This window comes from Apteryx rowi, unplaced genomic scaffold (assembly GCF_003343035.1).
Source record: "Apteryx rowi isolate R43461 unplaced genomic scaffold, aptRow1 scaffold_144, whole genome shotgun sequence".
NCBI lineage: Eukaryota > Metazoa > Chordata > Aves > Apterygiformes > Apterygidae > Apteryx > Apteryx rowi.
This window is the reverse complement of record NW_020447686.1, coordinates 1,416,723-1,440,086: the sequence shown is the minus strand read 5'-3', so window position 1 is coordinate 1,440,086 and position 23,364 is coordinate 1,416,723. Positions and strand designations below refer to the sequence as shown.

The 23,364-nt window shown below is 39.2% G+C and overlaps 1 protein-coding gene across 3 annotated transcripts in view; it reads left to right on the top strand.

The window, feature by feature from the left end:
• MBNL2 (muscleblind like splicing regulator 2) overlaps positions 1-23,364 on the top strand; it is a 94,001-nt gene that overhangs the window by 49,095 nt on the left and 21,542 nt on the right. For 2 of the 3 annotated variants that reach the window (XM_026058204.1, XM_026058205.1), the window contains exons 3-6: positions 11,647-11,811; positions 15,070-15,270; positions 16,411-16,674; positions 23,011-23,164. In XM_026058204.1, coding sequence (XP_025913989.1) covers positions 11,647-11,811; positions 15,070-15,270; positions 16,411-16,674; positions 23,011-23,164 — 784 coding nt within the window. Of the gene's footprint in view, positions 1-11,646; positions 11,812-15,069; positions 15,271-16,410; positions 16,675-22,302; positions 22,357-23,010; positions 23,165-23,364 lie in introns of all 3 variants that reach the window. The other variant, XM_026058203.1, reaches the window with a different exon arrangement.

Genomic DNA, 23,364 nt, shown 5'->3' with positions numbered 1-23,364 from the left:
GGAGATTGGTATCACATCTACTCGCAACATTGAAGAAGTAAGATACCGCAGACATCAGTATAGCTGGCATTTGACAGTGTAGTTGCAGTATAATAGTTTGTAGTGGTGTCTGTCAGTCTGATGTGTACATTCCCCCAAAAGTCATGGATATATGCCTTAGAAAACCTACCTACAGACAATCTTTTAATTTGAGATTAACCTAGAATTTTATTTAGCCATTGCTGAATCTGTTTTAAAGAAAAGGATCATTATCTGCTCCTTCAACAGAGTATTGAGCAAGTATAAGCACTCTCAAGACCACAATCACATACTCCAGTACTTAAATGAATGCAGCATTCAAATAAGGTAATAAGACATCCTAATGCATCTTATCTTTTCTCATAGTCATGATTTAGTGGCCTAATTCTGTAAGCTACCAGTTGAGATAAATGTAACTGCTTTATACCTCTTGCTTTTTTTGTTAGGTCTTCTGGAATTTTCCTAATAAAGAGTGGGGGAAGAAGAGCCTTTCACCAGAAAGAAAAGCTATTTTTTGGTCACTAAGCTGTTGGGGTTCCTTCTTTCCCTCTACTAGAGTTTCTGGGCTTCTAGTCACCCTCCTCGCCCTCCTTTTTTTAAGCTGATCCGTTTTGTTGATTTTCTGGCTAATTCACAGTATTAGCCCTCGCGTCCTGCTGCTCCAGAGGCAGGGATCTGATTAACCCTCCGGTCAGGAGTGCTGCTTTCCCCTGTCCTGAACAGGGCAATCCAAGGTAGGTCAAACTTGAAGAAAAGACAGGAAATGAAATAAATCACCGTTGTTCAGAAAGTCCATGCCTGGAAGAGGAGGAGCATGGACTGTGTATGGAAAAGGCTAAGAAAGGTGTCTGCTTACYTTTTGTTTTTCAGTTAGGGCACACTTGGTAGAAAGTTGTTCTCTGTAGATGATACTAGAGAGATATGGTGTCTTTTAATGTTGTCTTGGTAGTTTGTTTGCTGCTTCTTGTATGACTATGGATAGTACAGGAGATTTTATTTGTGGTTCTTTTTTGGAAATACAAGAATATTTCCTTTTTCATTTAGGAATCTTTAATTTGCTTTTTGATGCTGTTACAAACATATTGTGTTTTTAAAACTTTAAAAAATTTCTGTGCATTTTCACCATCTTTCCCATGGATTGGGAACTGCTGTCAGATCCCAGCCCTCAGACTAGCAGGTCCGAGCAGCGAAACCCATGATTTATTAATAACACAGCTGCACTGCCATTAAGGGCTGGTAAACACTCTTTCATTTTGTAGAGACAAGATAGTGTACTTTTCACCTTTCCAATTATGTAACATGCCCTAGACTATTTGTGTATTTAACTAGAGTATTGCTTTCTTCCTGTTGTTTGTTAAGTAGACCCCATAGTCTACACAGGAAAGAAACCTTTTTTTGTTATTCATAGTCTGATAGTGCCTAGAAAGCCTCAGTTTAACTCAAAGTCCCAGTATCTTATTGAGTGTAGATGCACGAGTAAGGAAACCTCTGCCTTAAAGAGCTGCTTCTGAGCTCAGCAGACGAAGGGTGACAAAGACGGGGTGAAAACATCCGTGTAAAGAGCAGTAGTGTGACTTGCCTACAGCAGGCCAGTGGCCAAATGGCAGTCACCCAAGTGGCAATTCCTCTCTTGGCCCCTATGGAGGTATATGGCTGCTGTGCGTCCTGCTTGAGGATTTAATGCTAGAAAACACGTGTCCCCGAGGTTCTCCCTTGGTACCTATACGTGATGTTTGTCATTCTCCGTGATATGCTAGCTGAGTCTGTTGATACATAGCAGACTTGCCAAATCATACCGATTAGCCTTTCCTAAATGGAAGCATTTCTTTTTGATTGACTGCAACTCTCAAATTAAACATCTTCTCAAGATTCCCTCCAACGGATAATATTTTGTACAGAACTATATACAGTAGCTGATTTATAACATTCTCTTCTTGTTTTGTTGTGATCCAGTCAGCCAGGCACCTCACTGCCAAAGTGTGTCTTCTACTCCTTTTTGATGCTGTATGACAAATTTTATAGCAGTTTGTGAAGAACATGAAGACATCCTGACAGCAAAGGCCTGTCATCATATGTCCATCATATTGCGTGAGCATTGGAGGGTATAGTTGGTGTACAGAGATGTTGTAAGGTTTCTTCTCAGTCTGTCAGAGAAATAAAGTGTCTCAGGGTGACAATTGTCACTACTTCAGTTGTCTTTGCCTACGTTTTCACTGAAAAATGTTGTTTCCAAACCAAGGTAAAGCACAGCCTGGAGTTTAAACTCACTTCTGTTCATATGAGCAAGCGTGATTTAAAATAAGCATATGTCTCCTTGAAGACTTCTATGCAAATTGTAAAAGTGGTGAGGAAAGTTCATTAGGGAGTGGAGCTGTGCCACACTCCTTTTCTTGTCTGGTCAGAATTTAATATGTGCTATTCTTCTGTTACACTGTTGTTCCTTTTCTTTTGTCAACTGACCCACAGTCAGACAATTTATCTTTCTTTACTGGCATTGCTTCTAGAATGGCTATTTTTGTCTGCTCTTGAGAGAGTGGGAAAAGTTGAAGAAAATTGCCTCTACCAAGATTTTCAGCTTCTTGTTTTTCAGTTCAGTCAAGCTAAACTTAATGATCAAGTATGCTGTTTACCAGAGAAAAAATCAGCGTCAACCTAAGTTACTGTGTGGTCCCATCTAAAATTTACACAGTTCTTTTCTGTGTTAAAAACAGGCGATCTTTGTAATGAGCTGATGCGTTAGCACTGCCCAGTCATCATTTAACTGTGTGTAATGCTCTCTATACAGCATGTGGTGAGACTCCATAAAGATTTTAAACATATTCTCCGTCGTACGTGCATGAATCTGCAGATACTTTTACTTTTCAGAATATGCAGAGTTGGAGTGTTTAAACTGACGGCTCTGTTATTGCAACTCTTCTTGAGTTACTTTGCTGACTGCATATAGTCTTTTCACGAGAGGAGCCGTACGGTTGTAAAGTGCTTTGCACAAGGTGACTTTGCCACCTGTGAAGAGTCTCTCACTAATGTAATAGAAATAATGTATTCTAAGTATTTTATGTAAATAAGGTTATGCTTTCCTCTGCTTCCCTTATGTTAGTTCCATAGGAGTTTTCCCCTATACCTTCATGTTGGCTGCCTTTTATTCCTTGGAAGTTGCCTGTGTGCTTTAGAGTGAAGATTTATTTCAACATTGTCCACAGTTTCTTGTGATATATTCATCAATGTTGACAGTCAAACGAGGAGCTAATGTAAAAAGAACTGTTTTAGATTTTGAGTGCCAACGACAGGGAAAAATGGAAAACAAGAAAAGAGGCCAAGTAGTTGGGGAAGAAACCTTTATTTCCCTATTTTTCTCAAGTTATTTTTGAGGCAACAAATACAGAAATAAAATAAATTGTTATTTAAAACTGTTGTTCCTTTGTCTAAATTTCTTTGTCTTATTTGTGAAAGTAATCTCAAGGCTTTTTGTCAAATGGCTTGCAATTTCATAAGCATCTTTTTTTTGGCATCTGCAATATCTGCTTGAATTCTTTCTCTTCTGAGCAATTTAATATTGAGTACACTTCCCTGGATATCATAAGGCAAATTATTAAACCATTTTCTATAGCCATCCTTCTCAACATTTGTTTGAAAGAGCATCTTGAGAGACTCAGAGCTCTTTGTGCCTTGCAAATGTGTTCTTCAGTAGAACATTTTGTCTTTTCCCATTTAAATAAGTATCTCCTATTAAGTCTTTAGTGTTAAGACCCTTACGACATTTAAAGATTCCATCTTTTTGTAAGACTTCCATTTTTCTTCATTATTTTTCTATCTTTTTATGTCAATTACAGGCAGTTCTTGTTCTCTAAGTTTATGAATAAAATGATCATTTGTGTTATGCCAGCTTTTAGTTTCTTACAAATAATTGAAATCGTTAGAAGAGTAGCTGATGGGTTTTCTTATCTTTTTGGAAACTGAATCAAGCTAAAGTCACCTGAGAATTTTTTGCTTTCATTTCTCTTTCAACTTTCAAGCAAGAAGGTGAATTTGCCTTCTACTTTTTCTTGAAACGGAAATGTGTAGGTGCATATAAATATGTATGCACACTCACTAACGTTGGTGGGTGGACTTGCAAGGTAGCTTTAGAAATAAGGAATTAATTTGCTCTGCAAAATTTCTGTTTTTTTTGAGAAAACAGATCCAACAGCTGAATTATTTCAAGTGTAATAGATAAGATACTTTTGTTTTTTGAAATACATTTTTTCCTTTAGGTCTTTGTGTTAGTAAGGTGTATTGGCAACAAGTGAATTTTGAGGCAATTGAACTCTCCATCAAAAACTTCATATTCCTGTTACTAGGATAGTTTGGTCCTTCTGAATTTTTTATTCTTTTTCTCAAATAGTTCGGGTATGTCTCATTTTCAAGATACAGGATCTTATTTTGATGTCGATTTCTTTCTATAAAATAAGATCTACTTAGGTTAAAGAAATCATGTTTTCTTTTCATAAGCATGCATATTTGCAAGTCAACATACTCCAGATACAAAATTATGCAAAATTCAAAAACTGTTTGAAGCTCTTTTTCTATACCTTAAAGGAAGAAATAAAATAATAAGTTACATTTAAAAAAAATCTATTACAAGTCACTCTTAAGGCTTAACTATATCCTCTAAGTCTTTGCACATATGCTTAACTCTACAGGCATGTAGAGTTCTATAGATTGAGATAGTATGTATTCACAGCAAATACAGAGGGAATACTTAATGGTGGTGAGTAGTCTACTTTTTTTTTGCTTTCTGAGTGAAGTTAATAAGCAGATAGACCTGCATATGTAAGTTGAATCCCAACATTGTGGTGTTAGATGGAAAATACTTTTTAACTGAACCCAAACTGGAGTCTAGTATTTTTCCTTAATTTTGGGTGTCAAAAGTGCTGTTGGTGTTTGAGTTCTTCCATACTAAAATATAAAYGGAAATACATAAATGTCAGTCCTGTAGTATAAGAGGAATCATCACTTCTGGATATGAATATACAGTTAGTATTTTCTTTAGGTTTTATTTTCCCTCTTGGTATTTCTGCATTTGAAAAATAATTTTTGAATTAGGTGTTTTGGGGTGGCAGAGTTAGTGTCGCTGCCTGTGGACAGGAGCATAGTATCTCAGAATACCCTGCCCTCCTACTGACTGAGTCTATTTTTAGCCTTACAGAGCCCAACCTTACTGGAATTGAGAATTTCTTTATTTACATAATGGTGAAATTATTAAATTGATTGAGTGAGGCCACACACATTCAGTTCAGCATTTGCTGGGGGCTGCTGAGGAGGAACCCCAAAGTAGAAGGAACGGTTCCTGCACTCATCAGAAACTCTTCTGGAGGAGTGTTTCTGACTGAGTTACCTTCACAGCTGCTGACATTGCTGTCTCAGGGGCTATTCTTGCTGTGTGCCGCTACCGTCCTAGACAGTGGCCTGCGCTAGCTCTTCCTCTGCCAAGAAGTAAGAGTTGAACACTATGTAATATCTTCAGATATCTGATACCAACATCAAGCAGGTGATTCCTAGCTAACTAGCATGCCTATGATTGCAAATACATTAGTTGATTAGATTGCCACCTGATCTTTATAACCATGTGCTAGTTTGTTGAAGCTGTATGATGTAGAAAATAGCACTGTTTTTTCAGTTGGAGAGGTGTTTGTAGCACCAGGTGTTCTTTTCTTATTTTTTTCTTTGGTGTTTTTATGTGGTGGGTGGGTGTGTTTTAACTCCAGCAAATGTTTGGGTCTGAGAGTTAGTGTCTGAGAGTAAGCTAGAAACCAGAAAATCTCTTTCCTCTTGTAGAACCAGTTGCTTAAATACCTTCTAAAACCATTCATGTCTTAGAAGTCACGTACATTTTTTGATAAAGCTGCATATATAATCTGGAAAGATCACACGATTTCATCTGCATCTGTTAATTTTAGCTCGTGTTCTTAAGGAAACAAAGCTTGCATAATTGCACTCTCCGTATTTTTGTCAGTCATCCCGCACTCTAATAACTTTTGAGTACCCTGGCCAATTTCAGGCACATTCGCTAGAAGCAGACATCTCGAAGAAGCATCAGAAAATTCTTGCTAGTTATGCAAACATCCATGTCTGTTTAAAAGAGAGAGACCCAAATTATTGCCCAGTTAAGGAAAAGGCCACAGCACGAACTGAGCTCCTTGCTAATCTGGTCTGCCAGCCACATGCACATTCTGGCTGGCCGTTCAGGACATGCGCAGCGTGAGCAAGTTATATTTACTGTGTGCCTGTTTCCCAGTCTATAGTTAGGAGACATGGGAGGGGAAGAGGGTATCTGGGGAAGGAGGAAACAGGGAGGGAGAGAAATGGGGTATGGAAGGAATCTGTGAGTTTATGGAGATTTGGCAGGTGTGTGGGTAACTGGAAGTACCATGGGGAGGGAGATGAGGAACGAAGGACAGACTTCAGCAAGAAAGTGGGCTCCTGAACTCTGCTCCTGGTCTAATAACCTGTCCCTCAAATATAATAAGATGTCTCAGTTCAGATCATGTGGTGCTACGCTATGGTGTGAGATGAGGAAGGCAGGCTTTGTTGTTTCCCACTGATAGTATCAATGTATGGCCCTAACTGGTGTTGGAGTTGTATATGCAACATCAGCTTCAAACTGGACTTTACCCATTTCAACTGTTTAACAAAAATATAAGTCAATTGGTTGGTTTGATGATGGATAATTCTGCTGCTTTGATGGGATGACAGGTAAACAGGACTGCTGTCTTCCCAAAGTGCCATGTGAAGCATGATGAGGTCTTAGTTTATGTGGTATGGTTTAAAAAACCTCACGTGAACCCTCTAATGTCAGAGTTCAAACCTAAGACAGGCGCACTAATACAAGGCACCTGTGGTGCTGCACAGTGATGCTCCCAAGACAGGTCTTGGAGTCTTGCTGTGCCTGCAAGGAGGTTATCCACAAAATGCAGCCAGGCTTTTCACAGCGGTGCCTGCTGGGAGGGCATGAGACAATTGGCATAAGCTGAAACAAGGGACGTTCAGACTGGATATGAGGAAAAACTTTTTCCCGATGAAGACAGGCAGCAGAGCAGGCTACCCTGGGAGGCTGAGAGGCTCCATCCTTTGGAGGTTTTCCAGACCCAGCTGGACAAAGCCCTGACCAACCTGGTCTGAGCTCAGAGCTGACCCTGCTCTGAGCATGTTGGACTGGAGACCTCCTGAGGTCCCTTCCAATCTGAATTAGACTCTACTTTTGCCCCCCCAAAAAATCATTTCGCTGCAGGAAAGTATGTCACAGGCATTTTGGATTGACTGCATAAATCAGGGCTGTTTCATTTACTACCAGGCTTCTATGGTAAGCATTTTAACAATGTGTATCGACTCCTGTCTTAAAAGCCGACTTCAGTGCATGGCCTAAATGAATGTGGATGTGTTAGTTGATTCTCAGCTTCAAATATAAAAGAAACCTTATAATTTTGCTTTCTTTTATAATAAAATTGAAACATCTGATTTTTATGAAAGATAAAGGTAATTTTAGTAAGTAAAAACTAAGGGCCATGTTGTGAATCATTATTATGCATAGGCAATTCACAGCCTGGACCTGGATGAATTATTATTATTGTTACTATTAAAGCAATAGTAAAATACTGAAGAACATTGTGGATTAATAAAATATTCAAGAACTGTAGCCATACAACTTGTAGACAGGAAATGGTTTCTTAGTATTTTAATATGCACAGTCATGGGGTGTTATTTTTGCACTGGCTTTATTTTGCTTATTTTAAAATCACAGTTCTTAGCCCATGCATAGGTTTTTAATATACTCCAGGCTTTGGCCTGTTTTGTGCTATTGATTTTAGACAAAACTATGCATTGTTCTTCACAGGGAAATCTGTTGATTAAGAAAAAACAGTGGTGTGACATGGCTCATCATTAAGAGTTGTATTTCTGATATTAAGACAGTCTGGTAGCTGCTCTGGAGACCATTTCTCCCATGGAAGCAGAGCCTGCTGTTGCTGCACCTGGATTGGGGACCCTGGGAGTCCTTTGAGCTCCTAGCCCTGTGTGCACATCCTTTCTGTGTCCCGCTTCCTTACTGCAGTGAAACCTGTGGCACACCCCTGGCGCAAGCCATAGCATGTTCCCGGTCTGGGTAGTTAGCAGTAGAGAAATGGTGTTTGTGCCAAAGCGTTCCCATACCTGCTTGAAATGTGGCCCTGTGCATCGGGGTAGGCAAGCTATAGGAAACAGAGCTGGAGAGATGAAAGGTCAGAAGTAGGCCCAAGCCTTCCAGGATGAGGGGAGTACCGGTGTACTGGGAGCTTAATCTGATGTCCGTTCATCACTGCTGTCAATTCCAGATAAGGAGACAGCTCACTGAAAGTGAACTTTTTAAGTGAACGTGCACTAGAAGTGAATAGCAGCTCATGATGTGCTTGCTGATAACCTTCACTTCATGGGTGAAAGAAGTTTCTGGGAACAAAGTTTTCAAGCCAATCTGTCTGCCTGCACCCTCAGTTTCAGGAATCTGACTCATAGGTGGGAGTGGATGTCTGAAGCAATTACTTTCCCTGCTGCCTGCCCCATCCTTCTAACAGAGTTTGTGCTGCTTCCACCAGGAGGAGTGAATGTCTATGGAGCAGCTCCCAAATTACTTTGGTTTTAAGAGCTGGTGTGGTATGATGAACCAAGCCTTGCTCCAGGGGCTTGATATCGATGCATCCTAAAATTAAAGCACTCAGTTTTGCCTCTGTGTTTGCTATGAGATGGCCTGCTAGTGTAGTAATTCTTTGTAAGAATCCTAAACAGGCTAGCTGATGGCTAGATACTCTTCTTGTGGATGTTAATCCACCACGTTGAGTATTCTTTCATTTTGTTTGTTGTTTGTTCTGCTGTTTGGTTGATGTGCACTATCATTTCAGTTGGACTTCATGGTTGATTTCTTAGTAAACGACAAATCCAGGGTCACATTTGACTGAGATGATAGAACAGATTTAACTTTTTGCTTTTGGACTGATCAGTAGTTGGGTATCAGCCCAGTTACACTCTGAAATGGTTCTCTTCAGGAGTTCATGGGAATGCAGAACATTTATTAACAATTGCTGATGAAAAGTTACTTTCAGGGATTTTCCTCCAACCATTGCAGGTCCAAAAAGTGAGTCTGGTCTCAGATTTTATTTCATTTTGGTAGACAGGACTGAATTAATCTGCTCACTGTTTTCAGTGGTCATTCCACTGCAGTTTCTTTTGGGTCATTTCATTTCAACAAGGCTTGGTCTCTTTACAGTGCTTTCTATAGAAGCATGAAGGGGCCACAGAACTCTTTTATAGTGAGTTCATTGCTAACCAACAGCTCAGAAAACTAGTAAATGAGGCACAAATATGAGCAAGTTTAGAGTTGCATGGAAAGAAAAGGCAAGTTTTTTATATGGTTGGATTATTTTGGAAAATTTCTGGAATAGCAATCTTTTGTGCATTGTGGGTTGCTTTGCAGAACCTACCCTGCTGGTATATACTAGCTGTGTGCTTTCTGAAATAATATTAGAGTGCTGCCTGTTCCCTCTCTTTAGACATAAGACACTCCAAAAGCCATGATAGTTGAGAGCTACTCTGACTTCTTATTTCAGGATCACTTTTATTTCCACAGATAGATATTTCCATCAGATATGAGTGGTGCTTGATTTTATTTTGCTCTTTTTGTTTTCATATTTGCTGTATAAACCATTTACATATAAATTAGATTAAGGTTAAATAGGGCTCAGTTAAAAATGTCTTAATCAGGAAATCCTCATCCACCAACGTAAAAGCATGCTTGTTACCTGCACTAAACATGTTGTGATTTAACATCATAAGGCGATGGCCTTATTACCCAGTGAATGGAAGAGCCAGCCGCCTTCTGTGTCCGAGGCAAATCGTGACTATTCCTCTTCCTGTTTATGCCAGCTCACAAAGTAACTTTTATTTTGTATACTTAATTAAAACAGAATTAGTGATGCACAGACATCAGAAAGAAGCAAAAATACAGTGAAAATGACTGCATCTATACTAGCAAGTTAAACAGCACCGAGAAATGTTCCTCTGCACTGAAACCTGTTTATCTATATTGGTTTCTTTTGGCTTCTGCCATCTAGCATACTCCCAAACAGTTGCTAGGCACAGTTCTGGAGCTAACAGGGGATAGAAGCTGTTCCCAGTAGTTTAAAAGTGCGGATAGAGCTGTTTACATACATTTCTGTTGGCCTCAGTGCAAGAGAACATGGACATGTTGAATTTACTCCTGTATAGGTAGTTATTAAATCCTCGTGGAATATTAGAAGAAGAATGAGCAGCATTTCAGTATTTGGAGAGAGTGTAACATTAATTCTGGGACATTAGAAGAGTTCAGGAGTGTTGAGAGTTTTGCAGGAGTGTGTGTGTGTGTATGTACATATACAGAGTCAGAGTATGCTATGATACATTATTTCTTAGGGATCTTAATAAGTTAGTCTGGGCTATAGGAGTGTGTATTCCTGTCTGGCTAAGAATTATGAAGCCCTTATACCTGTAAATGGAAAGTTCAAGAAGCACTTTTTAAAAATGTCTTGATTTGGAAACTTATCTTCTACAAATTAAGTGTGTCAAACCCAGTTCGACCAGTGCTCTAGGACCTCTGGCCACAGATCTTAAAACTTGATGACTATTTATGAGGCGTGTTATTGAGGAACCTCTCATCTTAGCATCCTACTCTGCAGCTGTGGAGATGAACTCAGACCCTGCTAGTGCACCATATGATTTCCTTTTCTGGGGAAAAAATGTATCAGTGCTTCTTACGCTGTCTACATTTTGGTCAACATGCACTGCTTGTAGAAGCGTGCTCCATGTCCATCCCTTTACAACACAAGCTCTTGAAGGCCACAGCCCACCCATATTTTCATTGTCTGTTTTGTTGTATAACTGTCTCATACTCCTGTTTCCAGGTTGATCGGGAGCTCTGCTTTTGCTGTGTACCTTCAGATTTAGCCTCATGTACTGCTGCTAAATTTAGTCTCCAAAAATAACAGCTTGACTTCTTTCTTTTATACCAGTGCGAGGTCACTTGAAATAGTTCAAAGTTGTACTGGTGCAATAAAAGCAGGAAGCTAGAAGCCAGTGAACTGCAATGAAGATGAACATACAAGAGAACACATGCAGAAAGTTGCTACTTTAGATCTTGACTGCCACAAATACACAATTATTTTAATATAATGTGCTGTATTTTCTGAAAGAATGTTTAAATTTGTTATTGATAATGTAATTCATAAAAACATTTATGTTATGGTAACCCCAGATAGCCTAGCCAAGTTATCATGAGAGGCAATTCAGGCAGTCTGGATAATACTCAGAGTATTAATTATAGAGCAGTGATCTGTACTTAACAAACTAAAATGCCATCAATTATTTTCAAAGTCTTTTTTTTTTCGTAGATAATAGCCTTAATGACCAGTCAGAGGTAGTGGACTGAGGCAGAGCTCTAGGCCATCAGCTCCTCCCAGCTTGCCACAGAGTTCCCAGGAAACACCCAGTATTTCATTAGTTCTTGCTTAGTTTATGGTGTATTATTTTGCCCCAAGGCTTTAAGCTATCATCAAAAGCAATAGAGCAATCAGTGTAACTTTTATTTTCCAGGGTCGTTGTACAAGGGAGAACTGCAAGTACCTTCATCCACCAACACATTTAAAAACTCAACTGGAAATCAATGGCAGGAACAACTTAATTCAACAAAAAACTGCAGCAGCAATGCTTGCTCAGCAAATGCAGTTCATGTTTCCAGGAACACCGCTACAGCCCGTGGTAAGTATATTTCTCAGATGATGTTATTGGCAAGTGAAGTTGAGGTACAAGACTATACTGACCTGCAAAAGCTCTCTAAAGTAATATCAATAAAAATAATCACTGTCTGTTAACTTATAGAACTGCTGAGGTGCTAGAAATATATTTATTTAAATTTGCATATGAAGATATGAAGGAGTATTACTGTAGGTTTGATATATTTTTATCCCAGCTTCATCTACTTTTCTCTCTCTAGCTCTTTCTTTCTCTCTTTCAATCTCTCTCTCTCTTTCTCTCTCTTTTTCATTCATTTCATGTCAGGTTTTGTCTAGATTTGCAAGAGTTTTATCCAGAATCCTCCTGAAATAGAAAAGTTGTATAATAATAATTTGCTAGTAAGCTATTTGAGTAGGATTGCAAAGTTCTCCTCACAGGAGTCTATGAGGTTGAATGGCTTTAAGTAATATTTAATCCCAATACCAGGAACAAGGATCATGTCATTCCAGGTAGTATTTTCTTACCGTCTTGAAATCTGAAATGTCCCAGGATAAGACAGATGAAGAGAATTGATGATGCATCCACTTTACAAACTTCAGCATTTTATCTTGAGGTAATGCATATAGTACCTGGAACACTTCAAATCCAGAAGGTGACATAAAGCCAGAGTCTTGCAGGCATGAGCAGCATCTTTGGATATACATGAAAATGATCAGTTGCTCTGAGCTGCCTTTGCAGTTCATTCCCGGATGGTACCAGACTTCCAAACATTGTTAGGCAAGTTATCTGAATTGARCTTTTCACACATGGCTGCTGCTGCTGTTTTCTCAATTCAAACACCTAGTATAAGGCACTGAAGTGGGATTTCTTTCTCTGACTTGAGGCATCTACAGTGTAGGCATCAACTTCAGAGCTGAGCTTCCTAGATCCCTTTACAGTTTATCAAAAGAAATAGGCACTTTTAAATACTGTCCAGTTATGCATATACATATATATACATATACACAGTACGTATATACATACATACATACACATACATACATATACACATACATACATATATGTACATATATATAATACAGTCTGCATTAGGATTAGATGATTTGGTTTTAAAAGTGCCTTTTTCTTTTCATGGACTGTCAAAGGAGCCAAGTAGTGTCAGCATCTTGGATGAAGACATCTGTATTTGGTCAGATGAATCTCAGCCCAGATTCCTCTATTTCAAGTCTTGCTTTCCACTTGAAACATCTGCTGTAAGGTGGGAAGTATGAGCAAAAAAGTGGGTGTTAGGAGTCCCTGACTTTCTGGTACACACAGTTTTCTTGGGTGATTTCACTTGGTGTCTCAGTTTCCAGTCCTCCCGGTGGGGAAGTTCATCAGCTTTTAAGATGTATGTAAGAGGTATCTTGGATATACATATTGTCATAATGTGTTTTGGTATTTCCTTGTGTTTTTACTGCTTGAGTTTTCACACCCCCAAAAATTTTCATGAAATAATACAGAGATTCCACCACTCAGTATTACGAGCAAATTTTAAGTGGCAAAATCATCCTTTTTTCTGCTCTCTCAATTCATCATTTGAACTTTAMAGTTTCATCTACGTAATGCTTTCTGTACTGATTGCTGTGATAAAAGTTAAGACTGTTATTTCTTTCTCTCTCATAATAAATTGCCAGATTAAGATGACTCAGCTTTGACCAAATGGATAAAAAGTAGAAAAAATTCCATAGAAGTCATTTGATGTGTGGATTTATTCTTGGAATTGTATCTGATACAAAGTTGGTATTTATATTTTATATAACACATATTGTTCCAAAATAGTTGAACTGTTACGTCATATAAATTTCATTACTATGATTTAAAGAATTTAGCTAGTACTCAGGATATAAACTGTGCTGTTTGATATCAAGCAGTTTTGATCCCTGATAAAAACAGTGTGTTATTTGCTTTTAACTCTCCAGGGCAAATATTTTCCATTTCCATACAGCTGAGTATCCTGGCTAATCTGCTGCTCTCAGCATCTTCTTGGTACTAACTCAGACTCATTTATAATTTAGGAATTTGTTCCTAAGACAAAAAAACAAAACGGAAATAAACCCTCTAGCTCCTGTGCTTTGTCTTGCATGTTTTCTACATCATGTGTGTGGCTAGCTTCCCTTTTCTAATAGAGGCCATGCAGGCCACCTTGATGAGGAAGACATTTCTCCTTCATTAAGCATTCTTAAGTTTTTCTCTAGTGTTCTGCTGTGTGTGGTTTATTTCTAGCTGCCAGCTTATTTGGAAACTTAATTTCTGACAAAGCTAATCTGAGATATGTCCTATTTTTCTGCATAGTTTTTCCTCATTTATAATTATAGCTTCACTCTCTGGAGTAAACATCAGTTCTGCAGAACTAAAAAGGCTTCCGGTTCTGACCATGGTCTGACCATGGTGATGTTCTGTCTCCATCCCCAGTGGAATAGGTGGTAACAAATCAGCTATTCTGCTTTAGTAGAACTAGGTTTTAGCATCACACAAGTGCTCTTTCTTCTGGTCATGACTTCACTGACTTGCTTTAGGAAGTCATGAAACAGATTTTTACATGCCTATCATTCCTTCTAGTCAAATTTCTTGTAAGATGAACTCTCTAGCTRAGCCTGAATAATCCTTTTCTAAATATTGGGTCCAGCTGAGATTATAATATTTATTCTGCTTGCCACTGATGGCAGCTGAACACACAAACATTTGCACAGGTGAGGTTTTTAGACGTCTGAGCCATAGTAACATATAATTGCATGAGGTGGCAAAATACAGCATGCAAACAGATGGAAGTTACATACTGAAGAGCTCATTATATATACTGTTATTAGAAACATGACTTTAATATAGTTAATAATGCTTCACCTATGAAATCTGGTAGTTTGAAAAATAGCATGTTTTCCCAAGGAAACAGGTATTGAGAAAAAGCAATAAAGTCTATGTTATTTCTACCTTTAGATGTGTAAATAAGCCTGCAATATAAGCTGGACCTCCACAGAGATTCAGGTTAGAAGTGTAACTTCCTTTGCACTGGCAGCCTCTTTTCCAGTAACAGAGCTGCAAAGTGCAGTTCTTAGTATGCAGCCAGAATGCGTTACATGATTAAGAGAATATGCTGTGTGTTTTGCCAGCTGTTTGAAATTTTTGAATAAGAAGATGAATTGGTGCCAGAAAGAACATGCAAAAGACAACTAATAAGCTCTTGGTTAAGTTTTTTCTAAAAGTAAGACCACTTTTTTCTTGGTCTGTGTTTTCATTTTGCAGCCCACATTTCCAGTGGGTCCCACAATAGGAACAAACACGGCTATTAGTTTTGCTCCTTACCTAACACCAGTAACACCCGGAGTTGGCTTAGTCCCGACTGAGATCCTACCCACGCCGCCTGTCATTGTTCCTGGAAGTCCACCGGTTTCAGTCCCTGGTTCAACAGCTACCCAGAAACTCCTCAGGACTGATAAACTGGAGGTACTGTAGATGCCACCGTGACTAGAAATAAAATTCTTTGCTAGGCTGTATAAAAGATTCTTGGGAAAAACCTATTAGTTTATCAGCTTATGCTGTTGCAGTCAGTGGTAATTAAAGCATTCTTTTTGTGTTGTTATTTTTAAGGTRGCATGTTTGCTCAAATTTAACATACAGAAAGCAACATGAAGTTGCTTTGTTTGTAAAGTTTGCCTCTTCACTGTGAAGTTCTCCATGGCATAACTTTTAAATCTCAAATATACAGGCCTTTAGAGGTATGCTTTGATGAATTATCTAACAACCACATTTTTATTCCAGTATGAATTCTGTCCTAATCTTTATGGGTCGATATTAGGGGAATTTTATAGCCTTTCRGCCTTGAGCTGCAAATACAGATGTTGAATGTTACAAGCCCTGGAACAGACTGAATAGGCAAAACCCCAGTTGGACTCAGAGGCTCACTGGAGGTGATGGATCTCYGTATGGCGGAGCTCGGCAGAGTCTGTCGTCCAAGTACGTGAGAAGGCCAAACGGCACTTGCAGAAATGAATGTCCTTTCCCAAAGGCCTGAGCTCTAATGTCTAGAGCACATTTCTTTTTACAAAAATCTGTGTGTTCATTCTGTCCTTTTTTTATTTTTAAGGTAACTTTCCATTTTGTTTGTAGACTATATTAAAATACGGTCAATCTGATTCATACCACTCCCTGGTATCAGCAGGATGAACCTCTTCTCTGCCCATGGAGTTGTATGAATATAAAGTACAGTCAGAAAGGGACTGAATATTTTGTGATCCCAAGCTAGTTTTGCAGGGGCAATTACTTCAGTGAGTATCCTTCCCAGGTGTTTTCTAAACAGGAAAAAAAAAAAAAGATATTTTGGAAAGTTTCTGTTCCATATCAAGTTCATTTAGCAGTTATACCACAAAGCTGCATGTGGAGCCAAGTGTGCAAGGGTAAAATGCATATGTTTTCCTCTCCCTTCTCCCAAAAGAAGATAAAGGGTTAATTAAGTTGAATTCACTGAAAAGCTTGAATTACCTGGAGGAGGGGGAAGGTCTGTCTTTTGGGGGTGTAGGCTCTCCCTCCCCTTTAACCTTACGCTGTTGGGTCCTTCCTCTGCAATGAATGCTGTTTTGCACATAGGTGTGCAGGGAGTTCCAGAGAGGAAACTGTGCGCGTGGAGAGACTGATTGCCGCTTTGCACATCCTGCAGACAGCACAATGATTGACACAAACGACAACACCGTAACCGTGTGTATGGATTACATAAAAGGTCGTTGCATGAGGGAGAAATGCAAGTATTTTCACCCTCCTGCACATTTGCAGGCCAAAATCAAAGCGGCGCAACACCAAGCCAACCAGGCTGCGGTGGCAGCCCAGGCAGCTGCGGCAGCTGCGACTGTGATGGTAAGTGCTAGAATATATGGCTGCCTTTTTTGACAAAAGCTCTTTGATGTCTATTTTGCTTCAATTTAATGCTGTTTGCTTATACTTTCTTTTCTCTTTTGCCTTTTTTTTGGTAAAAGATAAGAATTTATAAAATTGCTATTGCTTTTTGGGAGGAAATACTTTTTTCCCCTTTATTCCCTTATTTTAATGCTGTGTTTCTATCCAAGACAGTGAAGCAAATGACGCTCTATACCACTTATGTTCTCTGCCTTGATTATATGTTAGATTTGCCCCTAGTTTTTCTGAACAGAAATAAAACTGATAAGATGCAATGTCCCCTGGAAAATAGGGGCGTGTGTGCTGTTTCAGCTTTTTGGTGTGGCTATAAATGTGGAAATATGGAAGAAAAGGACGAAAGGCAAAGAGAGATTTATTTGTCTCAGAGATGGGCCACAGAAAAGAAACCTATATTGGGATTCAACTTGCCTCACTTTAGATGCCAGACTTTTAGATATCTGAGCCTAACCTAGCCACCATCGTCTGCCTTTAGTTAGCAGAGAAAAACAAGCACATTCAGATAGCTGTTCATCTGATCTATGATTAGTGCTTGTCTGAGGATGAGGATTGCCCTCTGGAGATACACATCTTTATCCATTGACTAAAATGTGTTGGCTACATCTTTTTGAACCTTGGTTAGGACAGATGAGTCTCATGCCTACCTAGACTCTTTACTTAACTCTCCCACTGTCATAGGCAGGTTACTTGAATCTGAGTTACAATTTTGCTATTAGAAAAATGGGGTTAAAAAGTAGTAAACTAAAGCGTGAGTATTTAAGAAAAAGCACATTAAGTATAGTCAGACAAAAAGAGATTGAGGGTGTTTTTATTTTCAGAACTTTTAAGCTGTTGCTGAAAACTGTTTAGAGCAGGCAGTCCATCCATTTACCAGTACTAGATATCTGGTATGTTTCCTACCAGCAAAGTTGATAAATTTAAATAGATAGGGTGGTATTGATAAATAAATAAAGCATGCAGGATTTGACTTGGGAGACAAAATTGCTGCCAGCAAATCAAAGAATCATTGTCCTCATTGCTGGCACTGGACTAATAGTTAAGCAGATGTGGTTTGTGGACTTGTGGGCAGTGCATACAACAGTTACACACAATATAGTTATTCTCTGGGTAAGAAGCCTAGCAGAAACACAATACAGTACAGTATATAACTACCCCAAGGTATTGTATCTAGCAAATTAGCAAAGACCAGACATTTTGAGGGACAAAGGGTAAGTTATGCAAGAAAGTAAGCCTCCAAACAGAGGAAAATATTTTCAATTTTAATACTTTTTATGGTATCCCCAATCTCTATTTAGAACTAGATAATTTTTAGTTAAACTTCCCTGTGCTTGCAGAAATAGAATACCATCTGGAAATTAAAGCAAATGAGATTTTTTTTTAATTCTAATTAGCTTCTATTATACAAGTTTTATTGCCCATTTAGAGAACATAATATTTCTAGGCAATATACTAAAGAAGAGGGGAGAGAGAGTTGAGGAGATTCTTTTTTTGCACTTTGATATATATCCTGTGATTTTAAATAAACCATAACTGAAACTGCATTAGCCTCAGATGAGCAAGATGAAGCATCTCTGGAAACACAGAAYTGAAATGTTAGCATTCTAATGTGGTCAAGAATGACCAGGGCACTCAGCTGGATCTCGAGAGCAAAAGTAAGGGAGAAATAAGAATCCTTATCTGTAGGGCTTGTTTGCAGGTTGCTCCCAAGTTGAAATTGTGTCCAAGAACAGTTGTAGCTTGGCACTCTGCAATTGCAGGGACAGGTTTGTTGAGAGTCTAAAGTGTGTAAGACCTAGATAATCAAGTGGTTTATGAAGCATTCTTGTCAGGATATAGAATTCTTTTTATGCTTCACTATGTATAGATGTTCATCTCTCTCCATGGTCCCATGAATATTTGCAGTTAAATGTATTAACATATATCTCCATCAGCATCAAAGTTGTGTGCTGGCCGTGTCTGCACAGACTCAGGGTCAGACTTAGGCTGCCTTCAAATCAAGGCCCTGCAGGGGAGAGCCTGGGGGCTGTCAGCCTTGCCCGGGCTGTTTGTCAAGTGATGCCACTGAAAGAGCAGATGGAAGTCACAAGTTAGGCGTAGGGTGCCAGGGACTGTTCACAAGGCAGATGAGTGCACTGTGGATTGTTGGCAAAAACACAGGAGGTTTTGCTTCCTGGGTGAGCAGGCTGGGTTGTTCTGGTCCAGAGGGTGCTCCTGTAGGTGAGTATTGTGGATAGGGAATCATTAGAGCAGTGGAGCTTGTAAGACCTTTGGAGGTCAATGAATTCTGTAGTCTGGGACCTTGCAGAAAACGCCCTGCCTATAGTCCTGTAATTTAAGTTTAGGAATTTTTACTTTAATGCCTTAGCTGACCTCATCATTTGAAGTAAGAAGCAAGGGGAATGACAATCTGTGAAAGAGGCTATAGACCGTGTACAGCTTAAATGTGAAGGACATTAGAAGACAGTGTCATCCATCATTGTACTTAAGGAGCTCCAAATGCTCATACAGCAGAGAGCATGAAAAGTCACTGAGAAATATACAGCCTAAATTAAAATGTGAATTCATAGACTAGTTCACAGGAGAGTTGAGGTGGGAAGGGACCTCTGGAGATTGCCTAGTCCAACCCCTGCCCTGCTCAAAACAGGGTCAGCTAGAGCAGATTGTCCAGGACTGTGTCCGCTTGGGTTTTGAATATGACCAGGGATGGAGGCTCTACAGCCTCTCTGGGCAACAAGACGTTACAGTGTTTTATCACCCTCACAGGTGATAAAGTCTTTTCTAATGTTTAAATGGAATCTCTTGTATTCCAATTTGTGCCCATTGCCCTTTGCCCTGTCACTGGATACCACTGAGGAGAGTCTGGCTCTGTCTTTACTCTCCCCCCATCAGGTATTTATACACATTGATAAGATCCCCCCGAGCCCACTTTTCCCCAGGCTAAACAACCCCAGCTCCTTCAGCCTCTCCTCGCGTGTTGGATGCCCCAATCCCTTAATTGTCCTCATGGCCCTTTGATGGACTTGCTTCAGTAGGTCCGTGTCTCTCTTTTACTGGGGAGCCCAGAACTGGACCCAGAACTGCAGATGTGTCCTCACCAGGGCTGAGTAGAGGAGAGGAATCACCTCCCTCAGCCCTCTGGCAATGCTCTTCCTAATGCAGTCCAGGAGGCTGTTGGCCTTCTTTGCCCCAGTTGTGTACTGCTGGCTCATGTTCAACTTCTTGTCCACAAGGATCCTCACATCCTTTTCTGCAGAGCTGCTTTCCAGCTGATTGACACTCTGTACTGGTGCATGGGGTTATTCCTCCCCAGGTGCAGGACTTTGCATTCCCTTTGTTGAACTTCATGAGGTTCCTTTCTGCCCATTTCTCCAGCCTGTCGAGGACACTCTGAATGGCAGCACAGCCCTCTGGTGTATCGGCCACTCCTCCCAGTTTTGTATCATCAGCAATCTTGCTGAGGGTGCACTCTGTCCCTTCATCCAGGTTATTAATGAAGAGGTTAAACAGTGTTGGACCCAGCATGAACCCCTGGGGTACACTAGTAGTGAGTGGCCTCCAGCTGGACTTTGTGTTGCAGATCACAACCCTCTGAGCCCAGCAGTTCAGCCAGTTTTCAGTCTACCTCACTGTCCATTTATTGGCCATACATCATCAGCTTGTCTGTGAGGATTTTGTGGGAGACAGTGTCAGAAGGCTTACTAACATTCAGGTAAACAACATTCAGTGCTCTCCCCTCATCTACCCAGACAGTCATTTCATCATAGAAGGTATCAGAAAGGTTAAGCATGATTTTCCCTTTGTAAACTCGTGTTGACTACTCCCAGTCACCTTCTTGTCCTTCATGTTTCTGGAAATGGTATCCAGGATTAGTTACTCCATCCCCTCCACAGGGATCAAGGTGAGGCTGACTGACCTGTAGTTCCCCAGATCCTCCTTCTTGCTCTTCTTGAAGATAGGGTGACATTTGCTCTCCTCCAGTCTTCAGGAACCTCTCCTCATCACCATGACCTTTCAAAGATTGTCTAGCCCCCACCCCCTGCTCAAAACAGGGTCAGCTAGAGCAGGTTGTCCAGGACCACGTCCGCTTGGGTTTTGAATGTGACCAAGGATGGAGATTCTACAACTTTACATGAGATGTTTCTTGTTATATCTCCATCTTTGACCCAGACAGATCCTTAGGAACCGCAGAAGAGCAGATCCTGTAGGTCAGGGTATATAATCCAGAAATGTACTGAAGGAGAGGCAGTGAGAGTGGTGAGGATCCTCGTGGAACACAGGTGCAGCAGAGCAGGAACATGGAACAGGCAAAGCAAGGGTCATCCTGCAAAATTTCCTGCTGGCATTAGGTAATCGTGTGACCAGCAGCTGTTTGAAGGCATTTTGTGCCTTGTTCTCCCTTTTTCACTTTTCTTCCCTATTTCCACATTTTGATGTCAAGATAGACATAATCCCATGTATCCTAAAAAAACACTAAATGTCCATCTGTTTAAAGAAAAAAGTAAAAATTCTGATTTATGAGTAAACCTTCCTTTTCTCTCTAAACATTTTAAAGCATTCTTTACATTAAAACTTGAAGGTAATCCTTAATACAAAAAGATTTTTTACAGAATGCTGTCATATACCAGCAATAAGTTTTATCTTATTATGGAAATAGACAATAATGTTGTTTTACTATGCCTAAATATTTTCTTTAAATATTTTTAATGATGCTGGACTAGTATCAGAAGTCATACTTAAATGTTCATTTATGCAGTGGGAGCAGTATTTTCTGTTACTGTATGCTCCTGAAGCTAGTATTAAAGGTTGTAATGAAATTTAGAAAATATGTTTTAAATTCTGAAGGGCTTTTTTTCCTCTCAATGTAATGTGGTAAGTTTCAAGGAAAAAATCTACAAAAATGCCCCCCCATACTGAAAAAATAAAGAATTAATGATAAGTTAGTGTAACTCAACATATTAATCTGCTTTGTACTGGAAAAGGAGAACCTCTTTCATTTTGAACCCCAAACCTATTGAATTATGCACTGTCATTAACTAAGACCCTTACCTTGCAAACACATGTATTAGTAACCTTTGTAACACGCTACAACGTTYGCTAGTGCTTTCTATTGTAAATTTAGTCTTCAAAATTTATTTTACACTTCTTAATTTGACTTAACTAACTTATCAGAAATTCTTATAGGGGTATCCTTAAAACCTTCTGCATCTCTGTGAAGTGTTGATAAAATGCTTAATAGTGTCTGCAAGCTGCTATTTTACTCAACTTTCCTGAATTTCAAACATCTATATTTTACTCTCTTATATGCTTTTAACTAAGGTATAGTAGATGCATTTTTGCTTCAGTACTAATTCAAAGTGTAATATTCATTTCTTTAGAAGACATTTTTGTTGTTGTGCATGCCTAGTGTTTTGTATGTTGTATATTGCATTCAGAATATTTTTTTCCTTCTCACCTATCCACAATGCAATGCCGTTCCCATGATGCACCTCTGCTTGCTGTTTACCTGTATGTTAATTCGCTTGAATCCCATTGGCCCACTGCCATCATGTGCTCGCTGCCTGTTATTAAAAGACTCAGTCGACTGCCAAAGCAATGAAGCGACCTCTCGAAGCAACTGTAGACCTGGTACTTTGACCTTTCACCTTTTGCTTTGCATGTAGCTTTTTTCGGAGAAGCAACTAATGAAACTCGTATTGCTTTCGTTTAAACATCAACCGGAAATGATTTCACCTCTCGTTAATTTATGAAAAAAAAAAAAAAAACCAACAACCTCCGTACTGTAGTTCTCCATCTCATTTTCATACGTAATGAACGCAGACGATTTAGTTCGGTTCCTAACATGGTTTCATTTTTAAATATCTTGTCATAAAAAAAGTTGAACTGAGATAAAACTGCTTCTGTAATTGAAAATGCTTAACATAATCCATTAATCTATATAATAATAGGAAACGGTATTTAAATTAAAAAGATACTTGGCAATGAAACACAAGTGGTTTTTTCTCCCTGTAGTACTCAAAACCTCTTTAAAGGAAATGCTATTTTTGTTGCTTTAAAGGCCTTTCTTTTCAGTAGTTGTGCTGCTACAGTTTTAGGTTAATAGTACCATGCTTTTGCTATCAATAACAATATTTCACTCATTTTACATTGCTATGCTTTGAGTTAATATGCATGGCAAGGCATCTTTAGCTGCTTTAAAAATAATAAGTTTTTGTATTTATATGTATGTTATAGACAATGCCTTAAAAATTATGTGATTTTAACTAACTTTCTTATTTACAGGCCTTTCCTCCTGGTGTTCTTCACCCTTTACCAAAGAGACAAGCACTTGAAAAAAGCAATGGTGCCAGTGCTGTTTTCAATCCCAGTGTCTTGCACTATCAACAGGCTCTTGCCAATGCTCAGTTGCAGCAACATGCAGCATTTATCCCAACAGGTATGTTGCAGTCACATTGAACAAATTTTGTATTACTTGGGTAGCCTCTATGTAAGACAGTTTCTGTTGCACTGGATAAAATGTTTTATTATGTTCCCTGTTCTTTCTGAGATGAAGCCTGCACATGCATTTACAAGCTATTTCAATCCTTCTGCAAAGTATGAGAATTCAAGCAGTAATTTCAACATGCCATTAGATTG